General features: G+C 34.4%; 1 protein-coding gene across 3 annotated transcripts in view; it reads left to right on the top strand.

Moving 5' to 3' along the window:
- The window catches only part of POLQ (DNA polymerase theta), a 92,779-nt gene that overhangs the window by 8,170 nt on the left and 71,222 nt on the right, over positions 1-13,387 (top strand). For all 3 annotated transcript variants that reach the window (XR_003048547.1, XM_006905550.3, XM_015596105.2), the window contains 4 exons: positions 784-1,003; positions 3,265-3,412; positions 5,493-5,639; positions 11,073-11,285. Coding sequence is in view for 2 of the 3 variants with exons in the window: in XM_006905550.3 (XP_006905612.1) it covers positions 784-1,003; positions 3,265-3,412; positions 5,493-5,639; positions 11,073-11,285 (728 nt within the window). In the remaining variant the exon portion in view is untranslated. The remainder of the gene's footprint in view (positions 1-783; positions 1,004-3,264; positions 3,413-5,492; positions 5,640-11,072; positions 11,286-13,387) is intronic.

The following is a 13,387-nucleotide window of genomic DNA, read 5'->3' as shown; positions in this document are numbered from 1 at the left end:
CTAGAAGATGTCCACATGTTTAGAAGTTAAGAAATACATTTGATCCCTTTTGGCTCCAAAAAGTAATCATAATGGAAGATAGTTCAAACTGAAAGTATAATAAAAATATCTTCTAACAAAATTTGTGAAATGCAGCGAAAGTTGTTTATAAAGGGAAATTAGTAGCATAAAATGTATATATTATTAAAGAAGAGATATTGAAAAATTAATGAATTATCTATCTCAAGAGCTTAGAAAAAGAATTATAAAATAATGCCACAGAAAGTAGAAGGAAAGAAAATTGAGCAAAAACTAATGAAAGAGGAAGTCATTATCCTGAACATTCTACACATTAAAAAGAAAAAACACAACCCGGTATATCAGTGGGCAAAGAACTTGAATGGGCATTTAAAAGAGGATATGCAAATGGTCTATAAACATGAAATGGTGCTTAATCTCATTAGTAATTAAGGGAATGTAAATTGTCTCTTCAGAGAGATATTACCACATACTCTCCAAAATGACTGACTTTAAAAGGATTGACACTACTAATGCTGACAAGGATGTCAAATAATGAAGCACACAAGGATTGTAGAAGTGTTTTACAGTCTCTTTGGAAAGCAGTTTGACACCCAATAAAATTGAAGATCATCTGTGACCCAGTAATTTTACTCCTAAAGTAATTATACCCTAAAGAAATGTATGCGTATATGTACCAAAGGACATGACCAAGAACATTGTTAATAGCTCTATTTGTCATTAATATTATGCGTCTTTTAACATTAATTCATTTGTTTTTCGCAGTCAGGCAGATTTAGCCAGTCCTCTGTCTTATGCTGTGCAGATCGTTGGCATGAGTGCCACTCTTCCTAATTTGGAGCTTGTGGCTTCTTGGTTGAATGCTGAACTCTACCACACAGACTTTCGTCCTGTACCACTGTTGGAGTCAGTAAAAATTGGAAATTCTATATATGACTCTTCAATGAAGCTCGTGAGGGAATTTCAACCCATGCTACAAGTGAAGGTTAAGTCAATATTTTTACTTTACTGCCACCAGTACTTTGTGTTTGATTGCATTTTCTACAAATTAACAGTTTTTAAGTTATGTAAATTAGGATTTGCAAAGTAGTTAAATATACATTACATATCCATTATAAGGATTTTAAGTTAATTGGTTTTATCTTAAAGAACTGGTGGTGATGACGAGAGAGGAAATGTAGTTATGCTTTCAATTCAAATGATTATCATTTTCTATAGGTAATACAAAATAATACCAAATTTTGTAGATTTTTTTGAACTGGGAAAAGATTTTTCTTATGGCTTAGTTTACAGTAAACAACTAATGTGGAAAATTAAACTTTTATTAGATGGAAGGTATAATATATAGTAGAATGGAAAAAAAGTCATGTTTGGAGTCAGACAGACCTATCTCTAAAGCTTAAAAGAGATACTTGATATGGCTGTGATATCAGTTGAATCACAAAACCTGTCTGGACATAGTGTCTTCATCTATGAAATGGGATATAATACTTATTTTTAGTATTGTAAGAATGAAATATAATTTTTAAAAAGTTGTCTAGTATCTAGAAAGTGCTTGGTAAATGATAAATTTCCTCCCACACCCCTAAATGCACTTAAAAAGTTTTAGTTCACAGTATTTTTCTAAGCTTGATTCTTCAATCCTGAGGTTAAAGTACTGACTCATCATCTGTGAAGAGAAGCATCTTCTATTTTTATGCAGAGCTGTGTCTCTGTCTCTGAGTACTGAAAAAGCTAAGGGTAAGTTTAGAGCTGGAACAGGACTAAATTCATGTGTTTCAGTATCCTCATGGGTATGCATTTATGGTCTCTGTATGCCTGATATAGAATCTTATTCAGTTACTTTGCTCTATACCCCAAATGTCACTTGACTATGCCTTGATCACCTCAATAAATATACAAGTAAACACATTCTTTTACTCGCTTGTTAATTTTTTCTTCTATTACTATGTCCATGCCTCTACCCCATTTGAATCACTTTCAGCTCTTACCTGAATTATTGAAATAGTCTCCTACTTGATTTTTCTGCTTCCCACCTGGCCCCCTTCAGTCTCTGCTTAAATCAGAAGCTAAGGATCTATTTAAAACGAATATCAGATCATGAAACCATCCTGCAGAAAATTTTGCGATGGTTCCCTTTTTCGTTTAGGATGAAAGCTAATGTCTTTATAGTAGCCTATACTGCCCACATGACCTCCCCGCATCCTCTTAATTCTCTTACCTTACCTACTATTTTCCTTCAGATTCCCTCCAGAGCTCTCTTTGATATTCCATAATATGCCAGGAATCTTCCTCCTCAGGTTCTCTTTGTCTGGAATTTTTCACCCCATCAGGTGTTAGTATGGTTTACTCTTCACCTTTGGACCTTTACTCAAATGTCACTTTCTTAGACCTTCCCTGGCCACCTTATCTAAATTACAGTGTCTTCCCCTTCCTGGTCCCTATTTTCCCAATTTTATTTTTCTCCTTAACACTTTTCAAAATTGAAAATACTGTGTGCTTTACTTATCTTGTTTTTGTTATTATCGATCTCTTCTTAATGGAGTAGAAACACTCTGAGGGTAGAGCTTTTTTTTCTGCTTCATTCTCCATCCCCAGTGCCTAGAAAAATATCTAGCACATAGTAAATATTTATTTAGTGAACGAATGAATAGGTGAATTAGTCCAGTTACACACATTTTGACATTTCACTTGGCCACCACTGGGCTTTCACATGCGCTTTTTCCTGAAATGTTTCCTCTGTCCCTCAGTTATCTTCATTGAGATAAAGCCTCCCCTCCTTCACATCTCAGAGAAACATTTCTTTCAGATCTTTCTGTCAAATTTACATCCAATATGAGGCCTCGAAACACTGTAAAACTCTTTTGTAGTACATCTTATGATTGTATTTTACATTTTTTTGTTTAGTACTTTAATATTTTTCTCCAGTGCAACCTAAACTCTTCAGATAAGATCTTGATTTTCTTTTGCTCACCATCATTTCTCCATTGCTTAAGGATTGGAGGTCAATAAATATTAGTTGAGTGAATAGAAAATATTTTCTTCTTACCTTGCATCATAAGGAGGTTTATTTCTTTTTTTCTTCTTGTTTTGTTTTTTCTTTGTTTCATTACTGACTTTGTAACTGATTTTTATTATGCTTTTGAGTAGAAAAAACTTTCCCTATGTGGCAAAATGAATGACTTTAAATTGATGTGAAATGTTTTGAAAGTACCACTAGAATAGCTATTTCTTTTTCCTTTTTAGGGAGATGAGGACCATGTTGTTAGTTTATGCTATGAGACCATTCGTGATAACCATTCAGTATTACTTTTCTGTCCATCAAAGAAATGGTGTGAGAAGCTGGCAGATACCATTGCCCATGAGTTTTACAATCTACACCATCAAGCTGAGGGTAAGTTACTGATTGAAATGAAAGCCTCCATACTTAATATATTTGCTTGAAAGTAATGTTTATGGTTATATTAGCAAAGCATGGCTCTCTTTCCTCATTGCTACCAACCTGACCCCTGTGCACTTCTTACAAAACTATGCTTTGTGACTAATCCTCTTCTTACACTCATTATAGATAACATGTACACATGTTCAGACTAATCTTCAGATTTTTTCATCTGGGATCCATGAGCTTTGAGAGGTTGATCTTTGAAACCCTTAAATTTTATATAAAACTTCACATATACACCTTTTCCTGGGGTGAACAACTGTCTCTCTATATATTTCCAAACTCTAAATCTAAAAAGAATTACACATACATATACATATACGTGTATATAAACGTGTGTTTACATACATATGTATTTTAAAATCAGCTTTATTGAGATATAATTTATATACAATAAAATACATTTGAAGTATATCATTTAATCAATTTTAACAAATATATACACCTGTATAACTCTCACTATAATCAACATATGGAACATTTCTGTCACTCTAAGATATTCTCTTTTGCTTTTTTGATGTCTATTTCCTTTTGTCCTCAGCCCCAGGCAACCATTGATGTATTTTCTGATATTCAAGATTTGTTGTACCCTTTCTAAGAATTTCGTATAAATGAAGTCATATAGTATGTATATGTTTTCTGCGTCTGTCTTCTTTCACTCAGCATGATATTTTTAAGATTTATCTTGATTGTTACATTTATCAATTTGTTCCTTTTTTATTGCTGGGTAGTGATCTAGTATATGGCTATAACCATTAATATAAATTTTTTACTTATTTTGGGATAAGTATTGTTCCCTTACCATTTTTACTAGCCTGTGGTCCCTTGGGTTCCAAGAAAAGTATAGGGAAGACAGAGACCAATTATGGTCACAGAATATTAGGGATATATTATGACTTTATTATACCAGTGGTATAGTGAGGATGGATGATGAGTATCTCAAGCCACGCTCCAGTAAGTAAACTTTTCCTGAAGTTTATATTGGGTAGACTATAGTCTAACATTATAATATCTTTTCTAGTTCTCTCTTAATTGATACTTTCTGTACTCTGCCAACTTATTTTCCTTATGTCGTACCATGGAAACATATTTCTTAATAATCAGGAACATTATTATTTTCTTTGATTGAGGCTTTTCAATTTTGATTTACAGCCATGGTTCCCAAATCCTGGTGCTTGGACCAAAGTCTGGGCTATAATGAAATTTTTACCAGTAAAGACAAAGGCTACATATTTTTTATAAAGTTGAAGTATAAATTTTGAAATTATTACCAGTAATATTTTAAATGTTAAAACAACTTTTCCTTGAAATAAAGGTAATGCCCAATGGTAATTTAAAAATTATAATTTTCTTTAGCATAATAAAACATTGGTAACCCTCTGTGGGTCCTCAAAATTTTAAGTTAACCTAAAAAATTAAAAAAATAAAAATATGTTTTATGAGAAGTTTTACTAGTTCAGAAATCCAAAACTTTGGGAAATTCTTTAAGAAAACATAGTTCCTACATCTAAGGAAGTTTAGATTTTCCTGGGAGAGAAGGGTACACAGAGAGGCAAAACATAAGTAATATGTAATTAATTACCACATTGGTGCCGAAGAGGCTAAAAAGATGTCACACAGAATTAGGCTCCTAGCTGATTCTCACACTGCTGGTTGGTGAGACACACTTTGAACAAGTATTTTGATTTTTAAGCTCTGTGTGGTAGTCAGTATCTATAATCCTTCCCTTCCTTCAGCTGGTTCCTTCAATCCCCGCCTGTGGGCTTGGTCTAACCCTAATATAGTATTTCCTAAACCTGGGTGCACATTAGAATTGCCTGGGGAAATTTTTAAATTCCTTATGTCCAGGTTGTAATCTGTTACATCACAATGTGTGAGAGCCAGGCATTAGTATTTTTACAAGATGTCCACATTATATGTAGTTGTTTCTGAACCAATGCCCTAGTGTTTAGCTCTGTGATGATTTAGGAAGATAGCACTTAAAGAGGTCTAGACAAAGGTGAACAATGTTGATAATTTTTTTTTGTGACAGGATTGGTAAGATCATCTGAAATTTCACCAGTGATGCTGGAACGAAAGAGCCTCCTAGAAGTGATTGATCAACTAAAACGTTCACCTTCAGGACTGGACTCTGTATTACAAAAAACTATACCATGGGGAGTAGCATTTCATCATGCAGGTATCCATATATATAACCTGTTATTAAGGAGCCCCCTCCAAAAATTCTCACAATTTCTTCATTTTTGTGCATTTGATTTCTTGTTAACCACACTTAATACACTTAGATTTCATTTTAAGAAATTGTGTGGTTAAGATTAACAAGAGTAAAACAAACATGTTTAGGTTTACTTATGTGTATAGTATATAAATACTAGATATAGGCTTTTTTTGTACCACTGGGGAAGCACATTCTAAAATTGTTACCTTTATGTACTTGGTTTCCTTGAAAGAGTGGTACAGTAGTCACCCTTTATCCTTGGGGGATACATTCCAAGACTCCCAGTGGATGCTCGAAAGTGTGGATAGCACTGAATGTATATATATTATATACATATAAAAAATATATACTATGTTTATCCCTATACATGCATACCTATGATAAAGTTTAGTTTATAAATTAGGCACAGTAAGAGATTAACAATAATAACTAATAATAAAATAGAACAATTATAAAAGTCTTCTCCAGTAATTTTTATATTTTAGTCCAAACTTATTTCTGAATTTGTGTAACCATCCCTTATTTGCTATAAATGGCTTGGCATCACTTGTTTCAGTGATCTCTTGCTGAAGTCTTTGTCGGGTCTTAATGCTTTCTGGTGCACCACATTGCGGGCGGTCAGGACTTGCTTTATGTTCTTTTCTTCCACCCACAAATTTAAAGCTTTTTCCATCTTAATTAAGCACTTATTATGCACAGTATCCATAACTTTTGCAATTTGAGGTGCTACAGCAAAGCTAGCATGCATTTCTTTTTCTTTCTTCACACTTTATAGATCTTAGCAACCTCAGCATACAGTTATGCGCCACTTAACAATGGGGATTTGTTCTGAGGTGATTTTGTCATTGTGTAAACATCATAGAATGTACTTACACAAACCTAGATGACGTAGTCTTCTACACACCTAGGCTATAAACTTGTACTGATCTGTACAGCATGTTACTGTACTGACAACAATTGTAGGCAATCAATGCATGATGGTAAGTATTTGTGTATGTGAACATAGACAAGATACAGTAAGAATTATGTACTCTATGTAGTTGTATGTGCTATACTTTTATACAACCGTCAGTGCAGTATGTTTACTCCAGCATCACCACAAACACGTGAGTAATGCATTGTGCTAATGACATCACTAGACAATAGGAATCTTTCAGCTCCATTATAATTTAATGGGACCACCATTGTATACACGGTTTGCTGCTGACTGAAATGTCATTATGTGGCGCATGACTGTATAGATTTTCTTCTTATTAAGTGGAGAACTTTTACCTTTTTACTTAAAGGAAGCACTTTATGGCTTCTCTTTGTCATATCCGAATTGCCATCATCACTCTTGCACTTTGGGGCCATTATTAAGTAAAATAAGTCTTAAACACAAGCATTGTGACACTGAGAGTTGATCTGATAACTGAGATGGCTACTAAGTGACTAATGGTCAGGAAGCACATACAGCGAGGATACGAGGATACGCTAGACAAAGAAATGATTCACATCATGGGCAGGATGGAACAGAACAGTGCAAGATTTCATCATGCTACTAGGCTTGCAATTTAAAACTTATGAATTGTTTATTTCTGGACTTTTCCACTTAATATTTTTGGGCTGTGGTTGACTGCAGGCAGCTGAAACTAGAGGAAGAATAACCGCAAATAAGAGGATCTACTGTACTTGCTACCATAATTTTATTCCGTTCTGAGTGTCTCCTTTCCTTTCACGGGGTACTGAAATATTCTTACACATATATCAAAATCAAATTAATTTTAGATATTTTCATATTGTATTTTGAGAGCTAGAAGTGTTTAAAAATCAAATAGGTTGTTAAAATTACAAGGATTGTGATAGTCACTGAATTAAATAATTTCAGGGAGTGGTCTTTCCATGATCGTTTGTGCTAAGGATATGATTAAGAATATATAGTTTCTCAAAGAAATAAAAACTCATAGAAACAGACAATAGTATTGATTACCAGAAGGGAGGAGGTAGAAGAGGGTAAAGGGGGTCAAATACTTGTTGACAGAAAGAGATTGACAGAAAGAGACTTGACTTTGGGTGGTGAACACACAATGTAAAATACAGATAATGTATTATAGAATTGAACACGTAAACTTATATATGTAACCCCAATATATTGAATAAAATTAATAAATAAAGAATATATAGTTTCTAAGATTAGAAATTTAACCTTTTCAATTTATTTAACATTTTATCACACAGTTGACCCTTGAACAACATGAGTTTTAACTGCTTGAGTCCACTTAAATAAGTTTATTTTTTTGAGATTTTCAACAATTATCAAAAAAATTAAGAAAAAGGTATGTCATGAATGAATAAAATATATATAGATACTAATCTATTTAATATCATAAAATATACACAAACATAATAAAAAGTTAAAATTTATCGAAACTTACGCATTCGAACATAGACTGTACATGGGGTCATTCGCAGTCAAGAGAAATGGAAACAAACATAAAGATACCGTGTTAAATCATAACTGCATAAAATTAACTGTGGTACATATTGTACTACTGTAATAATTTTGTAGTCACCTTTCGTTGCTGCTGCAGTGAGCTCAAGTGTTGCGAGTAGCCACTTAAAATGCCGTGTGCTAATCATCTCCTTGTGAAGCGATTAAGAAATTGGCTATCTCAGTAAAAAGTGATCTCATGGTTCTTGCATATTTTTCATCGTGTTTAGTGCAATACTGTAAAACTTGATATAATACCATGGGACTCATGTGAAGTGCCACTAGTGATGCTAGAAGTGCTCCTGAGAAGCAGAGAAAAATCATGCCATTACAAGGCAAAGTTGAATTGCTTGATATAAACTGTAGATTGAGATCTGCGGCTGTGGTTGCCTATCATTTCAAGATAAGTGAATTCAGCATAAGGACCATTGTAAAGAAAGAAAAATTTGTGAAGCCTTTGCTGCGCCATGCCAGCAGGTGCAAAAACTTTGCACTTTTTGCAAAATACCTTTTTATTTTGTATTGAAAATGCAGCTTGTATGTGGGTGCAAGATTGCTATAAGAAAGACATACCTAGAGATTTATATTATTTGAGAAAAAGCGAAGTCATTATGTGACAACTTAAAACAAAAGGAAGATGAAGGATCTACATCTGGAGAATTGAATACCAGCAAAAGATGGTTTGATAATTTTAGAAAGGTGTGGCTTAAAAAATGTCAAGATAACAGGAGAAGCATCTTCTGCTGATTCAGACACCATTAAGAAAGTCATCAAGGAGAAAGGATATCTGCCTGAACAGATTTTAATGCAGTTGAAAATACCCTATTCTGGAAAAAAATACCACAAAGGACATTTATTAGTAAGGAAGAGAAACAAGCACCAGAATTTAAAGCAGGAAGTGATAGGGCTAACTCTGTGTTTTGTGCAAATGCAGTTGGGTTTATGATCAAGACTGTCCTTATCTATAAAGCTGCTAACCTCCGAGCCTTGCAGGGAACAGATAAACACCATCTGCCAGTCTTTTGGTTGTACAGAAGGCCTGGAGAGTGAGAACCCTTTTTCTGAATTGGTTTCATCGATGCTTTGTCCCTGAAGTCAAAAAGTACCTTTCCAGTAAGGAACTGCCTTTTAAAGTTCTTTTGATATTGGACAATGTCTGTGGCCACTCAGAAACTCATAAGTTTAACACCAAAGGCATGGAAGTGGTCTACTTGCCCCTAAACACAATGTCTCTAATTCAACCTCTAGGTCAGGGCTCATAAGGACCTTTAAGTCTCATTACACATGGTATTCTATGGAAAAGAGTATCAATGCTGTGGAAGAGAATGCCAATACAGAGAACGTTATGGAAGGATCACAGCATTAAAATGCCATTGTTGTTATAGAAAAGCTGTGGAAGTCATCAAGCCTGAAACAAATTCTTGTTGGAGAAAACTATGTCCAGATGTTGTGCATGACTTCACAGAATTTCTGACAGAGCCAATCAAGGAAATCATGAAAGAGATTGTGCATATGGCAAAAAAGGTAGGGGGCGAAGGATTTCAAGGTACCATTCTTGAAGAAGATGACTTGCTGGAGATGAGTACTTCTGAACCAGTGCCAGACAATGAGGAAGAAGATGTAGAAGCAGCAGTGCCAGAAAACAAACTGACATTAGACAGTCTGACAGGAGGGTTGCAATTATTTGAGACTGCTTTTCATTTCTTTTATAACATGGACCTTCTATTATATGAGCACTGAAACTAAAGCAAACAGTGGAAGAAGTAGTACCATATAGAAGCATTTTTAAAGAAATGAAAAAGCAAAAAAGTGAGACAAATTACAATGTCTTTCTACCTTCTCTTTTACCTTCTCCACCTCTTCAACCTCTGCCACCCCTGAGACAGCAAGACTCCCCTTCCTCTTCCTCCTCCTCCTCAGCCTACTCAATGAATGGTAATTAATCATCATGCCATACAGCTAATAAAATTATCTGTTGTATATGTGTGTGAGTGTCTTCATGTGAAAATCTAATAACTGCTCAGCAAGAACTGTATGAGACGTTTTTGTGTCATCATCGTCATCACCACCTAAGTGTTCATCGTGTAGAACATCACATACAATACCTGTATTGAAATGGATATCCTATCCTTACATAGGCATAAGGTGAGTGATATTTAATATAAAATTAATAATTGTTAGTTTTCTTGCTGTTATGTAACTGCATGCAAAGAATTATATTACTGTGCAGTATGCCTGTCTCATAATTGGAGAGACCGTGTATCAGCCTATCATCACGGGTAAGTGGTTTTTAAAAAACTAACAGTGTTTCCAAATTCTGTATTATAAATATGTCTATAATACTGTATGCTATAAAAATTTTATAACCATTAGTGTGTAGACTAAACTGTGAAGCAACCATATCACTAGATTGCCATAAAGCAATTATATTGTTGCTTCTTTATTATCACTGCATGAATTGCTATCCCTGTAAATAAGTATGAATTTCTTTTTCACATTATCTTTTCATTGTTGATGTCTAGTGTTAGTAATATATATATTATCTACATGTTTTATATCCTGTAAGACAATATTGATGTAGGTGCTGACAGACAATTCATCTTGTAAACCGATAACATAAATTTATGGTATCAATAAATACAATATAGTACTACAAATGTAAAATTTGTAGTACTATGTATAACTTTCTTAATAACATTTTATTTTCACTACCTTTATGTTAATACAGTATAGAATACATATAACATACAAAATATGTGTTAATCAACTGTTTAATTATTGGTAAGGGTTCCAGTCAACAATAGGCTGTTAGTAGTTAAGTTTTTGGGAGCCAAAAGATATACACGGATTTTCCACTGCATGTGGGGTCTGTGCCCATAACCCCTTTGTTGTTCAACTGTGTTATTGTAACTTCCGTTTTTTAGGTCTTACTTTTGAGGAGAGGGATATCATTGAAGGAGCCTTCCGTCAAGGTCAGATTCGGGTCTTGGCAGCAACTTCTACTCTTTCATCTGGGGTGAATTTACCTGCACGTCGTGTAATTATTCGGACTCCTGTTTTCGGTGGTCGAACTCTAGATATTCTTACTTATAAGCAGATGGTTGGTCGTGCTGGCAGGAAAGGCGTAGACACAGAAGGTAAGTGAGTTTGGATTTAATTGTAATAATATTGCTAAGGACAGTGTAATTCTACTTGAAATTTGATTAGTACCTACCAACCTGTTTCTCATCATGTTGTGTTTGTTATCCAAAGCACTAATGTCAATCTTTTTTGGATTTACTTAATATTTATAATGCATATAAGTTAAAATTTTCATGTTGTCAATCATTGATTTTCTACTTATGTAGAATTAGGATTTTCTTTTATGTTATATACAGTGAACTGATTCCGTATTATGTTAATCAAGATAATTTATCTCATTAGCTGGAATATGTTTTTTAATTTCTAGTAGAGTCTACTATTCAGTCCTCATGAAGGAGTAATTTTCATGGGTACTAGTTCTGCTTAGGCAACTGGTTTAAGAGAGAGTTCAAATAGGGATGCTGAGAGCTGGGAAGCACCTCACACTTTGGGAAGAGGAACTTCACATACCATCTTTGTCTCTCTAAATTGATGCCGGCTGTGAAAACAACCTTTTCAGTTTCTTATCTTGCATTAGCAAGTAATGATAATATTACCCGAAGTCCAAACAAAAGTCTTGTCTCTAGCAATGAGGAAGAGGTTTGTTTTAATTAAGTATCAAGATAGCAACAAATATTATTGCTAACCTCTTACATTATTCTGTGTGTGGCTAAATTGTTATGAGTCTTCCAACATTAAAGAACTTTAGAAGGAACATTCTCTGTCATTTTACCTTCTCTAGGGTGTAGTTTATTGACTCTGATATTATATTATATGTCAAATAAACATGCAAAGAGTTTTGTGACTACTGAAGAGAAATAAGGATATCCAGGAGAAGAGGGAATGTCTTAATGAGAAAATAGGTTGGCTATTCTGGTTACAAAAAGCTGGGTAGTATACTGAAGTGTCTTAGAATAACTTGACTTGTCATGTAAAGTTCTTAAATACAGTTGATCTTCATTATTCGTGGATTTCATATTTGTGAATTTGCTCATTAAAATTTATTCGTGACCCCCACATTAATACTTGTGGGGATTTTGTGGACACGTGCAGAGTGATGAAAACATTTGAGTCTCTAGAAGCATACATTCCCTGCTGAAGTTCAAAAGGTGACACTCCACCTTCTTGTTTTAGCTGTCATACTCCAAACAAGCATCCTTTTCGTGGTCTATTTAGTGCCACATTTTTCACATTTTGGGGCATTTTGGTGACTTAGCTGCTTAAAGTGGCCCCCAAGCATAGTGCTGAAGTGCAATTATCTAGTGTTCCAAAGTGCAAGAAGTTTATGATGTGCCCTATAGAGAAAATAAATGTGTTAGATAAGCTTTGTTCAGCCATGAGATATAGTACTGGTGGCTGTGAGCTTAATGTTAATAAATCAACACTATATATTTAATAAGGTCTCTTTATACAGAAACACACATAAAACAATATTTTGTATCGATTGATTAATGAAAATGTGGAGCCTAGAGGGTTGCGAAAAGCTAACCCTGTATTTTCCCTAGGAGCAATGGTTCAGTATTCCCTAATTCAGTGTTTGTGGTGACTTTATAGAACATAACTACCACAAATAATAAGAATTCATTATAATTTATTGGTGACTGAATTAGAATATAAGTTCACTGCTGTAACAAGCCAACATAAAAGGTTCTTAAACAAGGTAGAAGTTAATTCCTTATATAACAGTACAATCGTAAGTAATCTGGGGCTGATACAGTGACTCCACTGTCAGGTACCTAGTCTTCTAGTTTGTTTTTCCATGTTCAGGAATATAGTTTCTATCCTGTGGTGTAAGATGACTACTCTAGTCTCTGCCATAACATCTGCATCAGGAAGGGGAGATGAGGAAGTAAAGGGGACATGTCCTGCCCTTTAAGAAGTTGCACATAGTATTTCTCCTCACACAAGTTGGCCAGAACTTAGTCATATGGTTATATTCCCCAAATGCAAAGGAGGCTGGGGAATATAATCTTTAGCTGAGCGGCCATGTGCCCAGTTGTCATTTAGGGGTTTTATTAAAGGAAGAATGAGAGAATGGCTATTAAGGGATAACCATCAGTCTCAGCCCCAGTAACAAATGACTCATTTATCTATAATCCCTGAAGGTCCATTGGTCTGC

The sequence above is a fragment of the Pteropus alecto genome, unplaced genomic scaffold (assembly GCF_000325575.1).
Source record: "Pteropus alecto unplaced genomic scaffold, ASM32557v1 scaffold251, whole genome shotgun sequence".
Lineage (NCBI taxonomy): Eukaryota > Metazoa > Chordata > Mammalia > Chiroptera > Pteropodidae > Pteropus > Pteropus alecto.
Note: the sequence above shows the minus strand (reverse complement) of the source record. Positions and strands in the feature narration are given on the sequence as shown.